General features: G+C 34.9%; 1 protein-coding gene across 1 annotated transcript in view; it reads right to left on the bottom strand.

Moving 5' to 3' along the window:
- The window catches only part of TBC1D5 (TBC1 domain family member 5), a 561,805-nt gene that overhangs the window by 58,061 nt on the left and 480,387 nt on the right, over positions 1 to 23,357 (bottom strand). Inside the window, exons 17-18 of the mRNA XM_012466733.2 lie at positions 15,581 to 15,837; positions 11,440 to 11,505 (exon numbers count right to left, since the gene is read on the bottom strand). Coding sequence (XP_012322156.2) covers positions 11,440 to 11,505; positions 15,581 to 15,837 — 323 coding nt within the window. The remainder of the gene's footprint in view (positions 1 to 11,439; positions 11,506 to 15,580; positions 15,838 to 23,357) is intronic.

Raw genomic sequence — 23,357 nt, 5'->3', positions numbered from 1 at the left:
TTTTCAAAGCTACTGTAGAGTTGAAAAGAGGGTGATAGGAATAGGGAAAGCTAATATGCCATAAAACTCACTGTTCTTACTAAGATTCAGCCATTATTCCTTTGGTTAACTTATAGAATTCTGAAAAAGTTGATTTTGATAATTTTTGTCACTGTTCTTAATGATTTTATGGAGGAACAGATTTTCAGGGGTCCTTGCCATTCTACTCCACAATTGCTTCTCTCTGCTGACTTGCTTTCTGAACCTACCTTGATCTTGGAAATCTATGTCATGCGTCCTCTTTTTAAGAGCTGTGAAGAAAAAATTTTTGTAGCACTCTTGAGTAGTCATTTAGGTTTCTTCTAATGTTTTGCTATTCCACACAAAACGTCAATTAATATTTTAGAAAGGTACATCTTTAGGCACAAACAGCTGGCTATTTCTACAAGGTAGAATTGTGTAAGTGGAACTGCTATGTATAACTAAATGCACATTTTAAATTTAGATAAAGAATTCCAAATTGCCTTAAGATTTTAACAATTTATAAGTCTGTCACAATTTCTGAAGCTCTATCGTCTTTGTGGATACTGGATATGATGTGATATTTTATGTATGTGTGCGTGTATGCACATGTGTTTATATGTAAATGTAACATGACATTATATCTTTATCTACTCATCTATTTATGTGGTTAATTAGATAGAGGAGGATTTCACTATTTTAGCTTAAAGTTTTCTGATAACTAGAGATGTTGAGTATCTTTTAACATATTTACAGCCCATTTTAAAGTCCTTTGAGAACTCTCTGCTCATTTTACTTTTCAAAACTGATTCAGGAAAGTTTTTTCTAAATTCTGGAAATTAATCCTTTCTGTCTATGTCTACTTTTTCTTTTATGTCTTTCATTTCTAGGGTCCTGCTTAGGAAGGCATTTATTACCCTAAGATAATATATTGGAATATAATTTAGGTATTTATTATAAATCTAGGTTCTTCCTTTGTTCTTTTCATAAATTTCTACTTTTTTCCATGAATTTCTCCTTTCATGAATTTTCTCCTTGCTCTTTGGAACTCCTTAAGCTCGTGGCTTTTATTGCCTTGGAGGTGATGGAAAATAACAGCTAAAGAAAAGGACGGCTTAGTTTTGAATTTGAATTACTTTTAAAAGGCCATAGAATAAAAGACAAATCAAGAAGCCAAGGAATTTTGATTCTCAAGGCTTTTTGGCAAAATGAAAAAAATAATCCATCTTTTTATAAACTTATGTAACTGAATTTATTCATCCCTTCAAAGTCTGGATTATTCATTTATAACCTCTAGGGCTAGTGACTTTTTAAAGGAACTGCTGTAATAACTTTTGAGATTTTTTTCTTTTTGTTCCCTTCTAAAGGATTTCTACTTCTTCTTGGGTCAATTTTCTTCTTCTTGGGATAATTCGTATCTTCCTTTAAACCATATGGGAGGCAGAATAACGCCTAAGCCTTTAATTCCTAGAGTCTATGAATTTGTTACCCTACATGGCAGAAGAGACTTTGCAGGTATGATTACGGTTAAAGATGCTGAGATGGAGAGAGTATCATGGGTTATTATGGTGGGCCTATCTAATCCTATGAGTTCTTAAAGTAAAAGAGGAAGGCAGAAGAATGAGTTAGACAGCTCAGACTCAAGAAGAAAGAGGAGTTCAAACATGAGAAGGGCTTGGCCTGGTTTTGCTGGCCTTAAGGATGGAGAAATGGGGCCATAAGCCAAGAAATATGTTATCCTCCAGAAGCTAAGAATGGGCCTCAGTTGACAGACATAGGGAAATGAGGATTTTGGTCTTATGGTCAAAGGAACTGAATTCTGTCACCATAGCAAATAAACAAGGAAACAGATTCTTCCCAGAGCCTCCTGACACCTTGATTTTAGCCTAGCGAAACCTGGGTCAGACTTTTGACCTAGAGAACTGTTAAACAATAAATTTGCATTGTTTACATCACTAAGTTTGTGGTAATTTTTACGTCAGCAAGAGAAAACTCTGTCTACATTTTTAACTTAGAAAGTTGTATACAGTAGTCTTTTACAACTTATCCTTCTTCTGCATCTTCAGTTATTTCACAATTCTTATTTTAAATGTATTAGTGTTTTTCTCTCATTTATTCTTGATCAGACTTACTAAATGTTGGATTACTTCAGCAGTTTTTAAAGAATTACCTTTTGATTTCACTCATATAATCTGTTTTATTATGTGCTGTTCATCTTTTCTTTTATCCTTATTCATCCTTTTACTTAATTTAGTTGTATTCTGATGTTTGCTTTCTATCTTCTTGAATTGTATGTTTAGATATTTTACAAGAAACAAGTCTTTCTTGTTTTCTAATTGCATTTCTTCTGAGTTGCCTTTTCTCTTTTGGGGTTTTGGTATTTGGCGCTATCAGTATCATGAACTTCTACATTTGTAATTTTTAAACATTTCATTATTAATTCAAGAGTTCTTTAGAAGAATGATTTTACCTTTACAAGTGATGTGTGTGTATACAAAATAAATATTTAGGAGTGGGGAGGGTAGCTGGTCTGTTGATAGACCTAAATTCTTACATGTCCCCAAATGTCTATTCTTTCTTCCCATTTGAATGTTAGCTTGGCTGAGAAGAAGAGTCTAGTTCAAAACAACTTCTCAGAACTTTGAAAACAAACTCAAATGTCTTCTGGCCTTTGGGTTTTCTGATGTTTATCTGATGATTATCTTAAAAACAAATATTTTGTTTGTTCTCTCTGGAAACTTTTAGAGTTTCCTTGAAGTTTTGTAAATCTTTTATGAGGTTCCTAGGGTGTGTCATTTTTACTTTCATCCTGCGTATGGGATTTCTTTTTTTTTTTCTTTTTTTTCAATCTCCAGGCCAGTATCTTTCTTTCTTCAGCTCTGGGAAATCTTCTTTATTACTCCTTTGATATTATACTCTACTTATGATCTCTAGACTCTCAATAGTTGACATTACAGTTCAATTTCTGAGTTAATCTAAAATTCCAGGTAGAAATTTTTTTATATTCCTCGAAAAAGTTAGAATTTTGGGACCATCGTAACTTCCTTCATTTTCTTCCAAAATGAAAAAAATTGTTGTGAGCAGTTATATCTATTAAATCTTACAATATTTAGTTGCCTTGAATATTTTCTGAAGTGGGGAAGGCATTATATGTCCAATCTAATTATATGAAATTTGCATATAAAATTCTATCAAAATCTGTTGAAAAGCTTTCCCATTCAAAAGAAATTAAAATAAAACAAATCTTCTGAAGCTTTCCTGATTTGTATAAATCAACTGTTTTCATGTTGAAATTATATTAAGACCCAAAACCTTTTCTTTGATTCTAGATTTTATATATATCGTAGCTGGGTACTATTCATTTCTTTTCCCCCATCTTTCCTACATATATATTTCCCTAGTTTGCCTACTACCTCCACACACACACACAAAAATCAGAAAATTAGAATACACTACAGGTATGTGATAGTTGTTGCAAAATGTCTGTTCATGCACATATCTGGACCTTTACATATAGTATTTTAATGACATTGTGAGATGCTTATGTATGAGAAAATTGAGGCTCAGATGCTTTAATTTACTTGCTCAAGAACAAAGTTATGAATACGGCTAGAAATATCATAAGTTAAACACAGATTTGTCCAAACTTATGCCCCACTGAGTGTGGTGGCTCACGCCTGTAATCCCAGCACTTCGGGAAGCCAAAAAGGGTGGATTACCTGAGGTCAGCAGTTCAAGACCAGCTTGACCAACATGGCAAAACCCCGTCTCTATTAAAAATATCAAAATTAGCTGGGCATGGTGGTGCGTGCCTGTAGTCCCAGCTACTCAGGAAGAATCAAGAGAATCCCTTGAACCCTTAGTCCCACCTACTTGGGAAGAAGCAGAAAAATTGCTTGAACCCTGGAGGCAGAGGTTGCAGTGAGTTGAGATCGCATCACTGCATTCCAGCTATGCCAATATATATAATCACACTTCTCAATCCTGCCAAATGACTCCAAGGAGTTCTTGTTTCAAAATGATAAAAAAATTTTGGAAATAGGTCTTTCTACCCAATTTTTAGGATATATATTTTGAGAATAGCTTTTCCTAGGAATAGAAAATACCTGATGCTTCTTATTTTCAATTACTAGTGTTCCTGCTTATATTATAATGGACAAATTTTGCTAAGGACAGGAAATGTGGTTATTACCAGTTTCACCTGCTGAGAAAAAAGCTAGCACAGTGCCTGCACGTTGTGGGGCTACAATAAATGTTTGCTGATGTCCAATCTGGAACATCTGAAAATAACTATATACACCAATGCTGCTCAACAGAAATATAATGTGAGCCACGCATGTAATGTTTAATATTTTAATATTCACATCTAAAAAGTAAATAAAGATAAAATTAATTTTAACAATCTATTACCAGCCTGACATGTAGACAAAAAATTATTGACAAATTTTACATTCATTTTTTTCATACTGTCTTCAAAATGCAGTGCATATTTTATACCTGCAACATACATTTCAAGTGCTCAGTATGGCTAGGGGATACGATATTAGACAGCAAGGGTGTAAACTAAACAACAGTCATGTTTTTCATAACATGAAGGTTATTACATTTTGTGATTATTATAAGAAAATAAGGTAATGATATGTCTGGGAGAAATCTTTAGAATATCTGCTTTAATAAGTTAGCTCATCAATTCTTTATTATATGAGAATAATTAAACATCCAGAAAGAATTTGAAGGCATTTGTTCCCTTGAGGGGCAACAACATCCAGAGGTTTCTTTTGCAGCTATTATCCTGCTTAGTAAACTTCCTTTTCAGTGACAATACTAAGATCAGCTCTTATCAAAACTTATCAGTGAATTATAAAATTTCAAATTGGTGGTAGTATTATACATCTCACATCAAAAATATATGTTTCTCCTCAATTACAAAAATTAGCTTTTGTGCCCTCTGGGAACACAAACATTCAGACCCTTAAGAAAATTGAGTCACCAGAACTTATTCCCAAAAGGATGATAGAGAGCACAGTCTACCCTCCCTGCCAGCAGGTTCTACACCTGGAGATTTAACCAACGGATCAAAATTAACAAATATATATACACACATACACATACACACACACATATATACAAATACATATAGTAACAGGCCCTGCGCGGTGGCTCATACCTGTAATCCCAGCACTTTGGGAGGCCGAGGCAGGTGGATCACCTGAGGTCAGGAGTTTGAGACCAGCCTGACCAACATGGAGAAACCCCGTCTCTACTAGAAATACAAAATTAGCTGGTTGTGGTGGTGCATGCCTGTAATCCCAGTTACTCGGGAGAGAGGCAGGAGAATCACTTGAACCCAGGAGGCAAAGGTTGCCATAAGCTGAGATAGTGTCATTGTACTCGGCAATAAAAGTGGAACTTTGTCTCAAAAAAAAAAAAAAAAAATTAGCTGGGCATGGTGGCACATGTCTGTAATCCCAGCTATTCAGGAGGCATGAGAATTGCTTGAACCTGGGATGCAGAAGTTGCAGTGAGCTGGGAGTACGCCATTGGACTCTAGCCTGGGCGACAAAGCGAGACTGAGTTTCAAAAAAAGAAAAAAAAAAACCCAACTAACCAAACAATACGACAACACAAATAGTACAAATAAAAATACAGTATAACAGGCTGGGTGCAAGGCCTCCCGCTTATAATTCCAGCACTTTGTGAGTCCGAGGAGAATTCCCTGAGCTCAGGAGTTTGAGACCAACCTGGGCAACATAGTGAGACCTCATTTCTACAATAAAAATGAAAAATTAGCCAGGTATGATGGCACACACCTGTGGTCCCAGCTACTCAGGTAGCTGAAGATGAAGAATCACCTGAGCCCAAGAGGTAGAGGCTGTAGTGAGCCATGATTGCACCACTGCACTCTGGTCTGGGCAACAGAATGGGACCCTTCTCAAAAACAACAACAAACCCAGTATAACAGAGCATTTACATTGTATTCGGTATTATTAAGTAATCTATAGAGGAAGTATAGAGAAGAATGTGCATAGGTTATATGAAAATACTATACCATTTTATATAAGAAACTTGAGCATCTGTGGATTTTGGTATCCACAGAGGTCCTGGAACCAATCCCCCACAGATACTGAGGGAAAACTGTATTTCCTCTGGAGATATGTAGGAAAAGCCCAGGTACTTGGAGTAGTCTTGCCTCAAGACAAAATGAAGCAGTATCAGACTTCTCTGCCTTTTTCATGTCTAGTATGCACAGACTCTGATCACATTTGTATGGCACACTGGGGTAAATGGATGAGGGCTCATCCAGGCTTACCCTGGACAGCTCCTGAGCTGAGGGGTCAATATTCTCAGCAAGCTTATAACCCATAAGTTACACAGTGGTTCCAAAGCTCTCTGTATACTGTTTTCTGTTTTTGACAAAGAGAGGAATAGCATGAAACACTTTTGTTGCACTAAAATTTAAAGCCTATTCTTAGAGGCACATTCTTAAATATGCTGCTGTGGGGCCCTGTCCAATTCCCTCTTCAGGTCCAAGGCACTTATTTACCCCAGCTGCTGGAAACGCTGGCTGTTGATGGCTCTCATGAGCTCTTCTCTGGAAACTGCCCACAGCTAAAGTATTGTGCCCTGTGTGTTCTGTGGCAATGGAGATAACTTGTCAAGAGCCTAAAACGACCAAATGGGCTTCTTAGGCATCAGTGGGAATTCCTGACTCCAAAATGGCTGGGAGAGAAGGAAAGAGGAAGGAAAAATAATGCTTATTAGGCTCCTACCATGTTCCATGAATAGTATTTTAGTGGATTTTCTCTTAGTAAATTCAATGGGAAATAAGAAAAGGGGGTGGGCGTGTTCCTAAATAGACAGGCAGAACCCTAGTATACCTGAGGCCAGCGGAGGAAGGTGGACACTGGACACCCAAAAGCAAAATGTTCAGGAGGCCAGGAGGTCTCCAGGGGGCCTTGCTGGAAAGTTATAGCTTAGAAGAGCAGGAAGGGAAAAGCCTGGGAACCCCTGTGCTGTGGCCACAGAAAGGGGGTAACCTTGACTTTATATAGTGACCAAGACAAAGAGTCATCTGGGCCCTATATAGTAACAGTTTGTTTCCTTGCACACTTGAGTGATAGATAGCAAGAAGGCGAATGTCTACTAATTAAAGACATGCATCTTGCTGCCACGAAAGTGAACGGAAGCAGGTTGTACTTGAAGCCCCTGAAATAGACATTCTCTAGCCTAACCACAAAAGTCAAACACTCTTGGATTGGGTACTTGCATGCAGACATGTGCTTTTAGACTATCAGAAGTAATAAGAAAAGAGAGATGTATGGAATGGGCTCCTTCATTATTTGATTCTGAAGGAGAGGTATAATGGTGCTATCGTCACCACTACCTGAGCAGGGAGCACCCTAGTGCCCTCACTATGCAACAGGTGCTGTGATGATGTCCAGCAACAACCCTTGAAGTAGATGCTCTTATTCTCTCTTTACAAGTAAGAGGTTAAGTAACTTCCCCAGGTCATCCAGCAAGGCAGTGATGGAGCCTGAATTCAAATGCAGGCTTGACTCCGGAGCCCATGCTAGGCAAAGCTGTATCACCCTCCCCCTCTCATAAGGGTTGTGCCAAGTGGGCTGATGTAAATGTGACCTAAAATTAGATTAAAGCAAAATGGAATAAGGCCTTTTGAAAGTAAAGGGCAAATTCTGATCTTGTTTTCAGTCCAAAAACAACTCATTTATTCAATGTCTTTTGGAATAGATGTTCCACAAAAATGCATTTTCTAGCTAACCAGTGCTTCCCCAAATTCATTTTACACATATTTCTCTGCCTTAAAGTGACTATACTGAACATAATGGAACTACTTGTTGTGCTTCAGGTCTATCAAATCTCAACAATAACCAGAGCAGCCAATCAATATAGTGCCAACTATGAGGACCATTTTTTTGATGTTTTTCTTCCCTCACTCTTGTGAGTGGAAGCTGTCTGTTTTTCTTGTCATTACTCTGTCCTACTCTGGTTGACTTAATATCCCTCTTCTTGTTCTACCGACTTGCTGCTTTTCATTGACACTGGGACATTTTTGTTGGTGCTTTCTCCTTGATGGTCCAGAGAGAGTCACCTCTAAATAAGTGAGCTCTTACCACATTAATGTGACTCCCACCCACATTATGCCTCCATTTAATATGTATTTATTTTCTCCTGGAAGGAGTCACAAGAAACTTAACAATGGTTTACACTTGGGGATATAGGCTGGCAAAAAGGTGGGAGGAGAAAATGGAGGGCACCCCCCCTTTTTTCACGTACTTTTAATTAATTGGAATCATCTAATGTAATATATTTTAGTTTTATCTTAAGAATATCAACAGTGGTTACCTGGAAAGGAAGATTTTTTTTTTTTACCTGTTTATATTTACAACAATTTGATGTTATAAAGATATCTGTGTGTATGTGTGTGCATATTTACATCCACAACACAAATAAATATAAACAAATATAAATTTTAAAGATGCCTATGGAAATTATTTAAGAAATCTGAATTTCTTTCCTAATGGTCCATTGTATGTTAATACCTAAATCTAGTCATCCTTCAGCATCCATGGGAGATTGGTTTCAGGACTGCTGTGCATACCAAAATCTGAGGATGCTACAGTCTCTTACATAAAAAGGCAGTAGTATTTTCAAATAACCTATGCATATCCTCCCTTATAGTTTAAGTCATCTCTGGATTATTTATAATACCTAATACAATGTAAATGCTATGTAAATGGTGGTTATACTATACTGTCTAGGGAATTCTAAGAAAATGTCTGTACGCATTTAGTAGAGACTCATTTTTTTTTTTCTAAATATTTTTGACCTCTAGTTGGTTGAATCCAGAGATGTGAAGCCCATGAATACAGAGGGCTGACTGTACTTCTGTTGTTATAAATTCTGGATTCTCTTTAAAAATACCATGTGTCTTGTGTGTGTACCAGTGTTTAAAGCTTTTTGATTTGTGAATAAATTCCTAAATATCTCTTGACAAAGGTTTCTGGGGGTAAATATGTAATTTCTAAAACTAATTTTGAAGAACCTTACTGAGTAAAGTCGTTGAAAAACAAAGTCTGCTGTGGCGTTTTTTTTCTGTGTGATTGCAACCTACACTGTAAGATATAAAATGCAACTTTGGAATAATTTTCTAAAAATTACTTATCTAAGTTGTGGAATCTCACTTTACATTCAGCTTGTTTCTCAAAAACAAAAGCCCATATAACTGCTGTGTTAAAAGTGAAAGATAAACATAAAATCTCATAAAAAAAGACTATAATCAAAGAATCATCAAAAGTATTGATACTTACTTTAATTCTTGAAATTTACTTCATTACTTTGAAAAAGACACTTGGGAAAGTCTAAATAGTTTAATTCCCTGACACTGATTATATTAAGCACACATAGAACATTTTTTTTGCTGTTACCACTATTTTGGTTTACTTCTACTTTCCCTTGCTTCTTGGCACTCTTCAGGAAGTATATTGAGAAGACAAAAAGTAACTTCCCCAAATCAGGTAGGTGTACTCTCATTGCTTATCATTGTCAAAATCATCACCACAGACTAAAAGCTGTTTGTGATTCACATCTATTAAAGTAGCAGGAACCTTCCTTATCAGACTGATAAAATCTCTGTTAGAGTATGGGAGGCAGATGCGATTCAATAGGGTATCTAGTAAAAGAGCTGGTTCCCAGCTATGTAGGCTTAACTGGGTCATCTAAAGTAAAGGTAATGCCCAAACAACCAGATAAAGCTGTAGGGAAAGCCAAGGGACCAATGAAAACAGAGCTTGACACAGGCACTCAATAAATACCTGTTGAATAAATGAAAAATTCTACTCATAAAACACAAGGTATTTGGACAAAACAATATAACCTCCCTCTTCGAAGTTCTATTTAAACAGTTACATTGCTCCTGTGTCTCGGTCTATAGGAAAAAAATGGATTCAGCAATAGCATAGAAGCAGAAGTCAGAATATCTAAGCAAGCCAACCCTCAGCTTTTCTTTCCATAGGTATAAATTGGGCTCCATATCCCATGTCTTGCAAAGAAGCCAAAGATCTACTCTGTAGCAATTAACATTGGGACAACAAAACACATGTTAAAAAGCTGTATGTGGGGCTCAGAATTTAATTTTAGGAAACAAATTTAAGTCTTGTAAATTCTCACCATATAAGATGATCACATTAATATTCATCTAAGTGCAAAGCTAAAGATAAATCCTGTAGACATAATCTGCCTTTCCTCTTGTCCGTGTTTTTATACTCCTTTATTATGTAGATCATATAACAGATAGCAAGAGTGAACAGCTCTTCATGGAATCCTTGAGCTAGAAAAGCTCTTAAAGTTCATCTGTTTCAATTACCAGAATACTGCCAGAAACTATACCTGTGAGACACAGAACTATACATAGAAATGAAAGCTTACTCCTATATTGCCACAATGTGGTGGTATTTTGTTTTTTAAGTTAACCCAATACATCAATCTCTTAATCACAACCCATTCTTTTCTGTTCTCTATAAAAAAGTTTGGATAATATGAGGCCATATCATTATTAAAACAGTATTTTAATATTCCTAGCATGACTATATTATCTGGATATTTTAAATTAAGAGAAACATGATGTGGATTTTAATTTATACTGCTATCATTTTAGTCTGAATTGGAGTAGAAGATTCTTAAAGTTACTCTAGGCTTCCATTTAACACAGGAATCCTCTCTATGGCATATTTCATCTAAAAGACTGCATAATAAAAGATGAATGCAGCCACTTTAAATATTTATATGTTTTAAAATTGCACAGGAGGTGGATAACTTTTGTATTTATTTAAAAACTATATTTTTTTCTACACTTTGAACAAATGGATATGATAAACATTCCTTTTTTAAAAACCATTGCCAGTTACCATATATGATTTGCTACACTGTACTTTGTGTTAATATAATTCATAATTCAAAGGCTATACTTAAAAACATTTCAAAATCAGGTTGTAATTTTTCAAGTAAAATATAAGTATTTCTGGCTAATCATAGCACACAAGACATCTAATTTCAGAACTAATTGGTCAAATACTGTCACAGAGCACCATTGTAACGAAAAGGACACCTCAGTGTTAGCTGGCACACTAAGTATAGTGTGTTAAAATAACCACAAAATATAGGGCGAATCATAGATTGCAAAGAGGCTTGTGCATACCTAATAGAAAACCCACATCACAGCCATATTCGGCATCACCAAGGTATGACATGAAAAGGGACTTTTGTTCTAAACAATAGTGCCACTCAGTGGCTGAACAATGGTAGTGAATTGAAAACAGTATGAATGGAGGGTGGGCAAAAAGAAAAATGGAATTTTGGAGTAGGCAATGATAATACTGTAGGCAAAGATAAAGAAAAACTATGTTGTTATGGTAACTGTACCTTGGAGGTCAGTTAGAGTCTGGACAGGAACAGAAACCTGAGCATCGCTTCCTGTAACTACATCGCCTGGATTTCATAAGAAAAAATAATTAGATTTCATGAAAAGGAAATAATCAACTTCACTTTTCTTTTATACCGAATGTTCTAATACTTTAATCAAATTACTAAAAAGATAGTACAAACAAAAATAATGCACAAGCTTAGAAAAATTAATATAAAATATTTTTCAAGAAAATAATCTTTAAGAGCATGTTTCCTAAAAGTGTCTATGTTTGTTTTTCTTAAAAACACAAACTTCAACTAGTCTAGAGTATAGGAATCAAAAGATTTTGCTGAGCATATTTCATGATGCTACAAATACTGGTGTGATTTTATATTTTTTCTTTCATCTAAAAGTAAGTTATATGTCATTTATTTAAAAATAGGCATTCTTTTGAAATTGATTTCCTCCTATATCAGACAAAATTTATTTTTAACTAAACTTGAAACCAACTTCTTCAGTGATAAGGACCTAAATAAGTTCTAATTTCATATTAAGTAATGAGAAGATTTCTTAAGTTACCACATGCACTTATAAATGTCAACATGCAAAAATAAATCTGTGAACCGCATACCCTTAACTTGATATACTTATTATAGGCAAGATTTCATTTACAAATTGGACTTATAGTAAGTGCTTAAAATAATGACATGTTCAAATTCAAAAAGCAATTTAAAATATAGACAAAGGAAACAGAAAAAAAAAAAAAAAAAACCAAGTGCATTTTAAGAACATAAGAAAGGAAAAGGAGCATAACAGGAAATCTCATGAAGAACCTGAGTTGCACTGACATTTGGAAGGAAGACGTTTTGGTTCTTTGATTTCCTTCCTGGATGACAAAGTTCAACACTAAGCATAGTCACTGTCAACAGAATCATCCTCTGGATATATCACCATCTGAAGGCCTATGCTATTTTCAGACTAACAAGCTAAAGAAAAAGGCATTTAAAAAAAGCATCATATTTTCTATGTATGATCATTTATGATTAATAGACTTGTTTCCCCTTTAGCTTCTATATAATATATACAGTAGTAAAAAAAATCAATTTTTGAGTTAGAAGACATATCCTCAGTGTTCTGACCACTGACTTACAGCCCAGCTAACCTAGAAATTGTTAAGTTGTAATTATACCATCATCATCAATTAACGGTACACACATTTGGTCTCCTATAATTGAAATAAAATCTATAAATAGGGACATACCACAAACAAGCGATAAACAGCTTTTAGTGGAAATAGACCCCAGATTTTCATAATATGTAAACTCTAAATTCGTTGATAAATGGTGTGCCTACTTTCTGTATATTTGAAGGAGATTTTCAATTCTATGCCTGCTACCTGTTTTACTCTGTTGCTCCTAGATCACCTATTAATGTATATTTAGAGACTGATGATTCATTTTAATATAAATATCACCAAAAAAATTATAGGGAACATCTGTGCTGCTCCTTCACTATCCTACCCCAACGCATATACAAACTACAGAATATATTTCAAGCAACACATGTGAGTTTGGGTTGCAAACACAAGTGTCCCTTTACATAAGCACAAATAATTGAAAGTTAACTGATTATGAAAACCATAAACAGTTTCATCTTTATAAACAACCATTTTTCAATACAACTTTCAAATTTTCCAGCAGAGTATACTAAACAGCTATTACACTATCTTTCCTCAAAGGCACTAAGTAGATGACTCTGTTCTGAGATAGAAATCACTTTGCAACACAAGCCTCCTGACAGGCTAAATATTGTGTTCACTGATCTATGGGACCAGGTTATATGCTTGCAGCTTTGTCAGTTTGACAGCACAGCAGAATATATGTGGGAAATACAGCATAAACAACCAATATTGGAGAAGTATTTTTCACTGTAGTGTTAATCAATACATATTCTACCAAAACAACCACACATTTTTAGAGTTGGGAGACTCTCCAGGGATCAGCCCAAATCTCTTATTTCAGGGTGAGGAAACAAGAGGGTCAAAGAACTTCAGGGTGTTGCTTAGGGTTCATCACTGAATGAATAGAGGAAGAGCAGCAAACTACATTATCTTCTATCTTCTACTTCTATAAACTGTTCTCTTTGCCTTTTGTTGTATTCAAACTTTTATTCGGGAAGGGGCATTAGCAGGAACATTTATGATTAATCTGAAGTTAATTAGAAAAGTTATTGGGTTTTTTTTTTTTTTTTGGTAGATTGACATGAGAAGAACAAACCAGAAGTAAAAATATAGAAGGGTTGCCAAACAAGGCTACTTCTTTCAGCACAGGGATCAGTTAAAATGCCCTAGTGATGATCATGTTCCAAATACTTTCTTAAGTGCTCTGTTGTCTCCTTGTAACTGGGGACTTGGTTTTCATCAATTGTTCCATCTCCATGTACTTCCTTTCTCACTTACTGTGTGATATTAATACTTGACATTTCCTTGGAGACACAACTTTATATTTCTAGTCATTTGGCTTAGTTCCTCAGAAAATTTAAGCTACAACATTAAGAGATTCTCTGACTCATTTGCCTACCATCAGTTAGAATTACTACTGACTATGGCTTGTTATCAAAGCAACATTGAAATCATATTTGTTTAGAACAATAAAACAGTACAATTAAGAAATATGTAAAATAACATTCATTTCCATTCTGGAAATGGGTATATCTCTTGGCATTAAAATACATTTACAGCATGCCAATGATTTGTTCTCTTTTTTAAAAAATCATGTGTGACAACTCTGTGCTAAAAAGAAAAGAATGTAATTTTCAATGAGATATTCTTATGCAGGATAAATTTAATATTCTCATAAAAATTTAAATACTAATGATATAAAATCTAATATTTTACGTAGGCAAATAAAAAGAGAGTAGAGGATAACATGACATAACCAATAGAGGAGTACGGACATGCACACATACTTATTATTTAATAATACTCAACATTTATATCATTGGGGAAGCAAGTCCATTTAACATAAGCTAACCAATTTAAATGCCAGTATGTAAAATTAGAAACAAATTTAGAATGTAATCTCCTTAAACAGAGTACATGGAACATAGTTTTAAAGTCTTCTTACTGACAATATTACTCATGTTATTGTCAACACTAATTAGTGAACACTGATAAAACAGAGGGATCCCTTTAAGACATGAATGATACTTGGGTCAGGATGTTTGCTCTGACACTAACTGGCCCCAGACTGCTTGTGAGGTCTTAGGATTGCTTTTTAAATACTTTTTGCCATCATTTACAACTTCTTGCTTTTAGAGTATAGTTAGCAGATTCCTACTACTAAAAATAAATGTAGCTGTTTCCAATTTGTAATGAAAAGGGGGACCCAATACATTATGACTCTTCAAAAATACCTGAAGTGCTCTCTGATGAATAAAATACATGAGGGAGGCGAAGCTCTGGAATGGCCCTGACACAGAGACGAGCTTACCCGAGTACCAGTAGAAAATGTGCTACCAACAGCCGTGCCCCCTCACTCATCCGGTGAGATATGGATTGGACGATCTCCCAGGTGTCCTCTGCTCTAACATTCTGTGGTTCTAACTTTTAGTTTATAGACTCATTACTTATTTTGGCTGCTTGAAATTTTGTTTAGTTTCGCCCTCCCCCCTACTTAAGATTCTAGTTGGTATTCCTTAGAAGCAAACCAGCTGGGTGAGAGGCTTCAAGCCTAGTGGCCCACTTCCTCCAAACAACTGCAATGCACCGATGAATGCTGTGACTAGTGAAGCCCATGGTACTGGAACTTCTCATTTTGGATTCTCTTCTAGTCAGAAGCCTTACTATACAAAGTTAGCAGTCAACTGTATTCAACCTCTGTGTTGTGTTAATTCACGCCATCATACTGTATGGGCATTTACAGAACAAAATTGCAAATATACTAGGATATAAATGTTAAAAAAAATTAACTCATATAATGTTCTTAAGACCAACACAATATCTAATATTCCAACTTTAAAAGAATCATATATAACATATTTAAAAAGTAAGTTTTGCATTAATTTATATTCTAGGAGGTTGGTTCCTCACAGACAAGTGAAGCAATCCCAGGCTACACTGTGAATGTTTCCTTGGATTTACTAGTATTTTTTTCCTACCTTTGTTCAATTGCACAGGCATGCTTTCTGATTTCATCAGCCTCTGCTGCTGCTGTTGCTGTTGCAAGTGATGCCTTGGGGCCTCTGCTGAGGTCCTGGTAGGAATCACAGCAGAGGAGGAGCTACTGCTGTTGCCTCCAGGTACAGGGCCACCTGCACTGCCTGGAGCCATTGCTGGGGAAATCAACTTTCTTCCAAAATTAATCAGGCTATTAGAGACCTTATTTATATTCAGGGGAGCACCTTTGGCATTGGTCCTGTTAAAAAAAAGAAATGGAGAGGCATTATTTACATTAGAGGATGAATCTATTTCACATAATTAACTGGTATAAAAGCACGCCTTGCCTGCCTGAAAAAGGTCATTTACTAGACCAGCTATATAAAATGAGAAGTGAAAATTTAAAGTTACTACAGAATAATAAAATAATGAAATTCTTAAAAACATAGCTTATGGAAAAGTCTTATTTACTTTTCATTCACTCATTCAACAAATAGAGCCAACACTGTGCTGGGTTATGAGGATATAATTGCCCAAAACAGAAACAGTTCCTTTCCTGGAGCTTCTAGTCTAGTAAAGAAGAAATATATTAATCAAATGATCACATAAATAAATATATGCTTAAAACCTGTGACTGGACTATAAAGGAGAAGTAGGCAAGTCCCGGGGTCCTCACAGAAGGGAGAACTTATGAAATAAAGCTAAGAGTAGATTTCTTGGCCCTGGCACATGGGTACTAGGCCAAATTTATTATGATTCTGAAAATAAATGTGTCTGACAGCCATGAACTAAATTTCTAAGTTATGTCAAGTGCCCAGTTCATTACAATTGGAACCTATCCTTACTCTTTGCCCCAGCTCTCCATATCCTCCTTCTCCACTGCCCTGGTTTATTTTTCTTGATAGCACCTTTCATGATCTGACATACTATTTATTTCATTTATTTATTTGGTCATCATTTGTTCACCTTCTTGAATCCCCATTCAAATACAGCTTTCATGAAGGCAAGGATTTTTGTCAACTACTATATTGCCACTGTCTGGTACATCATAGGTACTTTATTAATAATATTTATTAAATGATAGCAGCATCCACCCAGAGTCTGTTTTTTCACCTGCCACAGTGGAAGACCAGCCTCTCCATTTGTGCTTTGAATCCCATCTCCTCTGACCTTCAGAGATTGTTATTCCTGCATCTTCCTCTCCTGCATCATCATTTTCTCCTTTACTGTATCATCTCCTTAGCATGCAACCATGGGGAGTATATACATATGTACACCAAGTTCTCTACTGAACCCTTGTTCCTTTCAAGTTACCATCCCATTTCTTTCTCTGCTTATAACATGTGTTTTCAAGGTATATTAAGGTGCCACTTCTGCTTCCTCAGTCTTTGGTCCATTAAGTTCCGGTTGTGCCTATTTGCTATTCCTCTAAAGCCATTCCTCAAGATCACCAGTTACTTCACATTGCAGATCCAAAGGTCTATTCTTATTTGACTCTACCTCTCAGCAGCTATCAACTCCCTTAACCACTACTCTCTCTCTCAAATTTTGTCCCTTCCTAGCACCTGCATTATAACAATGCCTGGCAAATAGAGGGCACCAAGTTAACATCTGTTAGATGAACAATTCCCAAATGACTCAGAATCTTGCAGTGTACCAGGGTTATTATCTTGAAGACCAGTTATGATTATAGATTATTTTAGTTGTAAAGGAAGCCCAACTCCATGACAATATTGAATTTTATGTTTTTATTGCCCAAATCATTAATAGAAATGAAATAACTCATATTTTGTTTTCATAAAAATGGAGAATTGAAAATCAACTTTGAGAGATCTACTTGTTTGATTTTAATTAACTTGATTTTTACTATAATTTCCTTCTCCCAGATCTAGCTGGCAGCACTTACATGGTAATTCTATTTTTTATATGACAGCTATATCCTTGGCATTACTAGACGTTGCTGTAAAACAGAATGGATCCATAGTTCTATAAGAAAAAGGAAAGAACACCAGACTTCTTCCTTCCATAAAGTTTTCTCTAATGGTACTAGCTAATGTTATGGCCTAGGTATCGGAGACTTACAGTGCTTTGGAGGTAGAACAAATCAAATTTAAAATATGAAATTCAGTTTTATAAAAGAAAGATCTATTCATTATAACTCAATGAAGTATGAAAAAATTTCAAATGGTTTCTTTGGTATCAAGTTTCACCTTTAAAGAGTTGAGCTATTTAAATGTCCTTCCAAAATTTATTAAAAATGATATTTCCTAATGGAGATGAGGATATAAAGTGATTATGCACCACTTACTTTCATTTTTTAGGTGCTTCCTAGTGAAGTAGAGCATTCTTAATTTTACATTTACTATAGGTTATCAACAGAGAAGGCACTCAATGTATGTTTATTGAGAAAAAAGAATGAATGAAATGAAAAGACTGATAAATTCTGGATTAACTAGGTATTCACCTCTGGCATTATATTCCACTCAGCAGCTTGTATACATTCCCATTTCCTGTGAGTGACAGTATAAAGAAAAGTTATCATGATACCGAAGTTCTGTTGCATTTTAGTTTCGCTTGTTTGCAAGTCAGGATTCATAATTCCCAGATATTAAGAAATTATAATGTTGTTACCCTTTTTTATACACAAAAATGTACTAGTCAAATTCCCATATTGCCAGTTGTAAAATTTATATGTTGATAAAAGTACTGAGAAACTGCTAGAGCATTATCAAGAGAATATGGTTAATGCATCTTCATTACTACTAATAACCATGAAAAACATATAGATCAAGCTTATGCTGAGCAATTTTTCATCTGAATAGCTCTTAAAAGGGAATGAACACTGTTTTCCTTTTTGAACATTTTTTTTGTTTTTAACCATGCTCTTCCTAATCTACTACCCATAGCTTCTAGAAGAATATTTCTTTTCAAAACAACGATTGAAGGTGACTACATATTTTCAGGATATAAGCAAGTCTAAGTCATACAGAGAAAGCAATCTATCCATAGCTTGTCTGTTTTTCTAGGCATAACAGTTTTTATGTCAAAGTTATCTAATTTAGATCTGCAGTATGAACAGCATCATTCTTCATGCAAAATATTAAACAACTTCCAACAATTATTAATAGCTATGATATATATGATTAAGTCATGTGTGCTAAATTAATGAAAATTTGCAGTTGTCAGAGATCTGATGGACAGTAGGGACTGGACTGGATTAAAGAGGGAGTGCAATGTGTTAACAGTGTTGAAATAAACAGCAAGAGGAATTTGGAGTTAACAAGACACTGAATATCAAATCTAATGAGTAACCAATTTTGTGTAATTGAAGTCTTTGATTACTATTGTCTATTTACTGTTATTAAAAAAAGTACTGTTTAGGAGAAATTATTTTAAAATTGTGCCAAGACTTACTTTTCACACAACCTCATTTAACAAGTTAAGTCAGTACCAACAGGGGCATTTTCTGAGGAGCCATGAATCTCCTCAAAATACCTGTACCAGAACCCAATTCTGACCTGAATTCATTGTTGAGCTCCTGATGTTCAGTATCTAAAACTCTGACAATAGGTGATTTTAGCTGTCTCTTCCCAGACGCTTATTACCCACTTGATGTCTTGCAGCCTGGCTTTCTGATCCACACTCTACTGCAAGAGCTTCTAGGGCCTCCCAGTGCCTTCTTAGTTGCCAGTCATGGCCTGTTTTTATAGCATTTCTATAAACTTTCTGAAGCTTTTAAAAACCATTATCATATTATCACCTCTATAAAAATTCTCCACAACCTTTTCTTTCCTGGATATAAATATTTACAACATCCTAGTTTATCTCCTTTCTTCCTCTATAAGTTTTTTAAATATGATATTAAATATCTAATATTTATTTTACTTTGCTGCAATAAAAAAGATGCTTAGCTATACTTTTGTCAAAGAATCACTTCAATTTATTTCAAATTATTTTTCTCTATATTCTAATTTATATATATTTTTGTTATTTCTTTTCCTTGTGTTTTCCAAGATTGAATATTTGGTTCATTCATTCACTTATTCATCCTTTATTTTCCCTCTTTTCCAATAAAAGCATTTGAAGCTACACATTTGCTTGGTTGTCACAATAGCACAAAAGTTTTCTTTCATTTTCTAAATAGCCTTGCTGACTCATTTGTTATTTAGGTACATTTAAAAATTTCAGATGGTTGGGTTTGTGTTTCAATATATTACTTACTTTGATTTACTGAATAAAATAGAAATACTGAAGGAATGGAAATGGGAAAATGTTTTGATTTTGCAAAAGGACTATGGAAACCACAAATTAGAAAACAAGCTGATGTATATAAATATTTTTACTAATTACTTAGGAATGAATATCTTTTATTACAAGTAGACAGTATGGTTCACTAAAAACAAGTTATTCCAAGGTAACTTTACTTCTCATCTGACAGGTCTGATAGATTTTGTTAAGATACGTCAGTACCTGTGGAAATAATGGAGAATAATGCATGCTCAGATACAGTTGAACAATTGTACCCCAAGTGTATTGTTCAATATTCTAGTGCCCACCAAGTGTTTCTGGTGATTATATGTGTCTCAGACTTGGTTCACAGACTTTCTACCAATCCATCTTTTAGGATGATCATAATCTTCTGTTAATGAGTTGTATAACCATGAGAGAGTTATTTATCCTGTCTGAACCCAAGTTTCCTTATCCTAAAATAAGGGAGCTGAATTTTATGATATTTTAGGTACTTTTTAAATAGAAAATTCTACAATTTTGTGATTTGAAGAATGAAAATATGTGCTTATTGAATTTCAGACCAAAGGCTAAAGAGATACCCAATATATCAAATAAAAGAATCAAAATTTTTGAATGTTTTAAACACAAAGTAAATGATGAATGTTTGAGGTGACAGATATGCTAATTACTCTGATTTGATCATTACATATTGTATACATGTATGATATGGCACACTGTACCTCCAAAATGTGTACACATAAAGACTAAAAAATTCAAAATTTAAAATAATCTCAACAGGCTAGCATGAAAGATTACACATAAAATTTAACAAAGATAAATAAAAACTCATGCAACTATTTTAAAACTTTTTATAATTGCACATTACATACAGAACAAGAAGGCATGGATAACATGAGTTTAAATTAAAAAAAAAATTCAAAACTCCCGAACATTGTTTTGATTGGATTTGGTTTGGCTGACAAGACTAATATAAGTTCACAGGGATGATACTGAAGAAAATTAAGATTTTTGTACTGCATTAATACTAAATGAGTCCTCATATTGCAGAAGATACTGTATAACTTTGGCAGTTGGCTTTTTATAATGCATTAATTTCTAAAAGAATTGAGTTGTGTTTATAAATGAAGTGGAACAGCAGAGAAGCTGAAAACTATGCTGGAAGAGGAACGACTGAAAAACCTGAGGAATAAGTCCTACATACAATAATGTGAGGGATGCCATCAGGCAAAGCAGCCCTTTTTTGGTGTGGCTTAGAAATGAGATGAGTTACAAAAGTTAAAAAAGAGAGTTACAAAAGCTATGACATAGGAAATGTTATCTAGTGATAAAACAGACTTCATTTACAAAACTAAGTGCTCCAATCCTGGAACTGTAAAAGTAGAGACTGAAAAATAACCTTCAGGTACAGTCTTCCTAGTCCTGGCATGCCTGAGAGACAGTATTAAAGGAAAGGCCCTTTCCAACTCTAAGAGTTTGTGATCTGCAGTGCCAAATGGCATCTATTGTCACATTTATCACATTATTCAGATAAAAGGACCAAATAAGAGGCTTGTGGACTAGTGTAGGACCTTGAGAAATGTGAGTCAAACCCCATCTCCAAATGAAAGTGCGTATTTGCCCTGTGTCCTTATTTTCACCTTCAGATTCTATTCCATTCCTTCTGCCCTTCCTGCCTCCTTTATCTTCCTTCCAAGATCTTTCTTTTCTATTCTTTTCCCTTTTCTTTCTTTCATAGTCTCATTTTTTTTTCTATCACTTTCTCAAATTGTTCTACCTATACTTTTTTCCTACCGTAAAAACATTTAATGTAGTACGATACTTGGAAAAAATAAACTGATGCCACTACACATATATCTATGTATCTCTAGTTTGGAGACAGAAACAATACTCTCTTTGCACCCCTGTATACTCCTAATGCTGTCATTATTGATCTGCTGAGTGGATGATTGTTTATATTTATTTCTTCCATGCTCATAGATATCAATCTATTTGGAAGCTTAAAACATTCATCAGAGTCACAACATAATACTTTCAAGATGATTCTAACATCTAAAGTAATAATCAGGATATACTTCTATTTAAAAATTCCATAAGTTAGAGGCCAGGTGTGGTAGCTCACACCTATAATCCCAGTACTTTGGGAGGCTGAGGAAGGACAGCTGCTTGAGCCCAGAAATTCAAGATCAGCCTGGGCGATACAGTGAGACCCCATCTCTACAAAAAAAACAAAAAAAAAAACAAAACCCAGCCAGGGTGGTGTGCACCTGTAGTCCCAGCTACTTGAGGGGCTAAGGTGGGAGGACTCCTTGAGCCTGGAAAGTCAAGGCTGCAGTGAGCTGTGATCACATCAGTGCACTCCAGTCTGGGCAACCGAACAAGACCCAGTCTCAAAACAAAACAAACAAAAAAAATTCTGTAACTTGAAGGTTTTGAATTCTGTAAAATGAATGTCTCTGAAGTGCTTAATTCTGTAACTCTGAAATTAAGTGTTTCAAATTTACTTCAATGAAAGACTTCTATATCTAATTTTAATTTTCTTGCCATATTGTGAGCTTTGTTATCTTAGAAAGTGAACTCCCTCCTTATCTCAAGGAACTCTAGATTCTTATAGATCTTCATTAAAACTAAATGATAAAAGTTAGCTTATCATTATGTATTCCTTAAGAGTTGAAATTCAAGGGAAACGTTTGCTTTCAGCTATAAACATGAATTCTTTCATATGCAATAGGCAAATTTTTGTCTATATGATGAGCAGCAAAAGGAGTAGTCTTTGTTAGGAATAAAAAGGTTGGCTCTGGTGAAAGAGTGGACGTAAGCTAGACTGTGGGGCTTACCTAATTGGGTCTACATACAATGTATAATGTTGGTTAAACTAACATAACAAATAATAACCTATTATGTGTTAATCATGATGCATCAAATCACTAAACTTCTCAAAACATACATATAGGAAGAAATGCTGATTTCTATTTCGAGAGTGGTAGTTTTGAATTAATTTATTTTCTCACCTGTATCTGAGGGATATTAAATCATTCCCATAAATAATCATGGTTTACACTAGCAGCATCTCTAGAGGGTTAGAGATTTTCTGGCCTGGGCTAACACATGAGAAGGGAAGAGAATATAATCCTGAAATGTTCACACACTGGGAAGTTTTTGCCCTCTTCACCTCTCTTTTCCCACTTTGAGAATCACTATATGTTTTCATAATTAAAAAAAAAAACAGATGCAGTAAACATATATCAAGAATTAACTTGTATGGTTTGAAGGCAGGGGTACAGAGGCCAATAAAATATAAAGAAACATTTGCGTCTGCAAAATGAAACGGTCACATTTTAAAATGCAGGCATAGGAAGGAACAGATTAGATGGAGAAAAACAGAGGGATGTATTTTTTCTTAATTAAAAAAACTATAAAACACTGCTAAGAAGTTAAAGATGAACTGACTAAAGGATGAGATAGCCCGTGTTCATGGATTAGGTCATTCAATGATATTTAAGTATTAGTTCTTTCTAAATTGATATACAT

Source organism: Aotus nancymaae, unplaced genomic scaffold (assembly GCF_030222135.1).
Source record: "Aotus nancymaae isolate 86718 unplaced genomic scaffold, 86718_ANA_hifiasm-v0.15.2.pri h1tg000019l, whole genome shotgun sequence".
Lineage (NCBI taxonomy): Eukaryota > Metazoa > Chordata > Mammalia > Primates > Aotidae > Aotus > Aotus nancymaae.
This window is presented reverse-complemented; position numbering and strand designations above follow the sequence as displayed.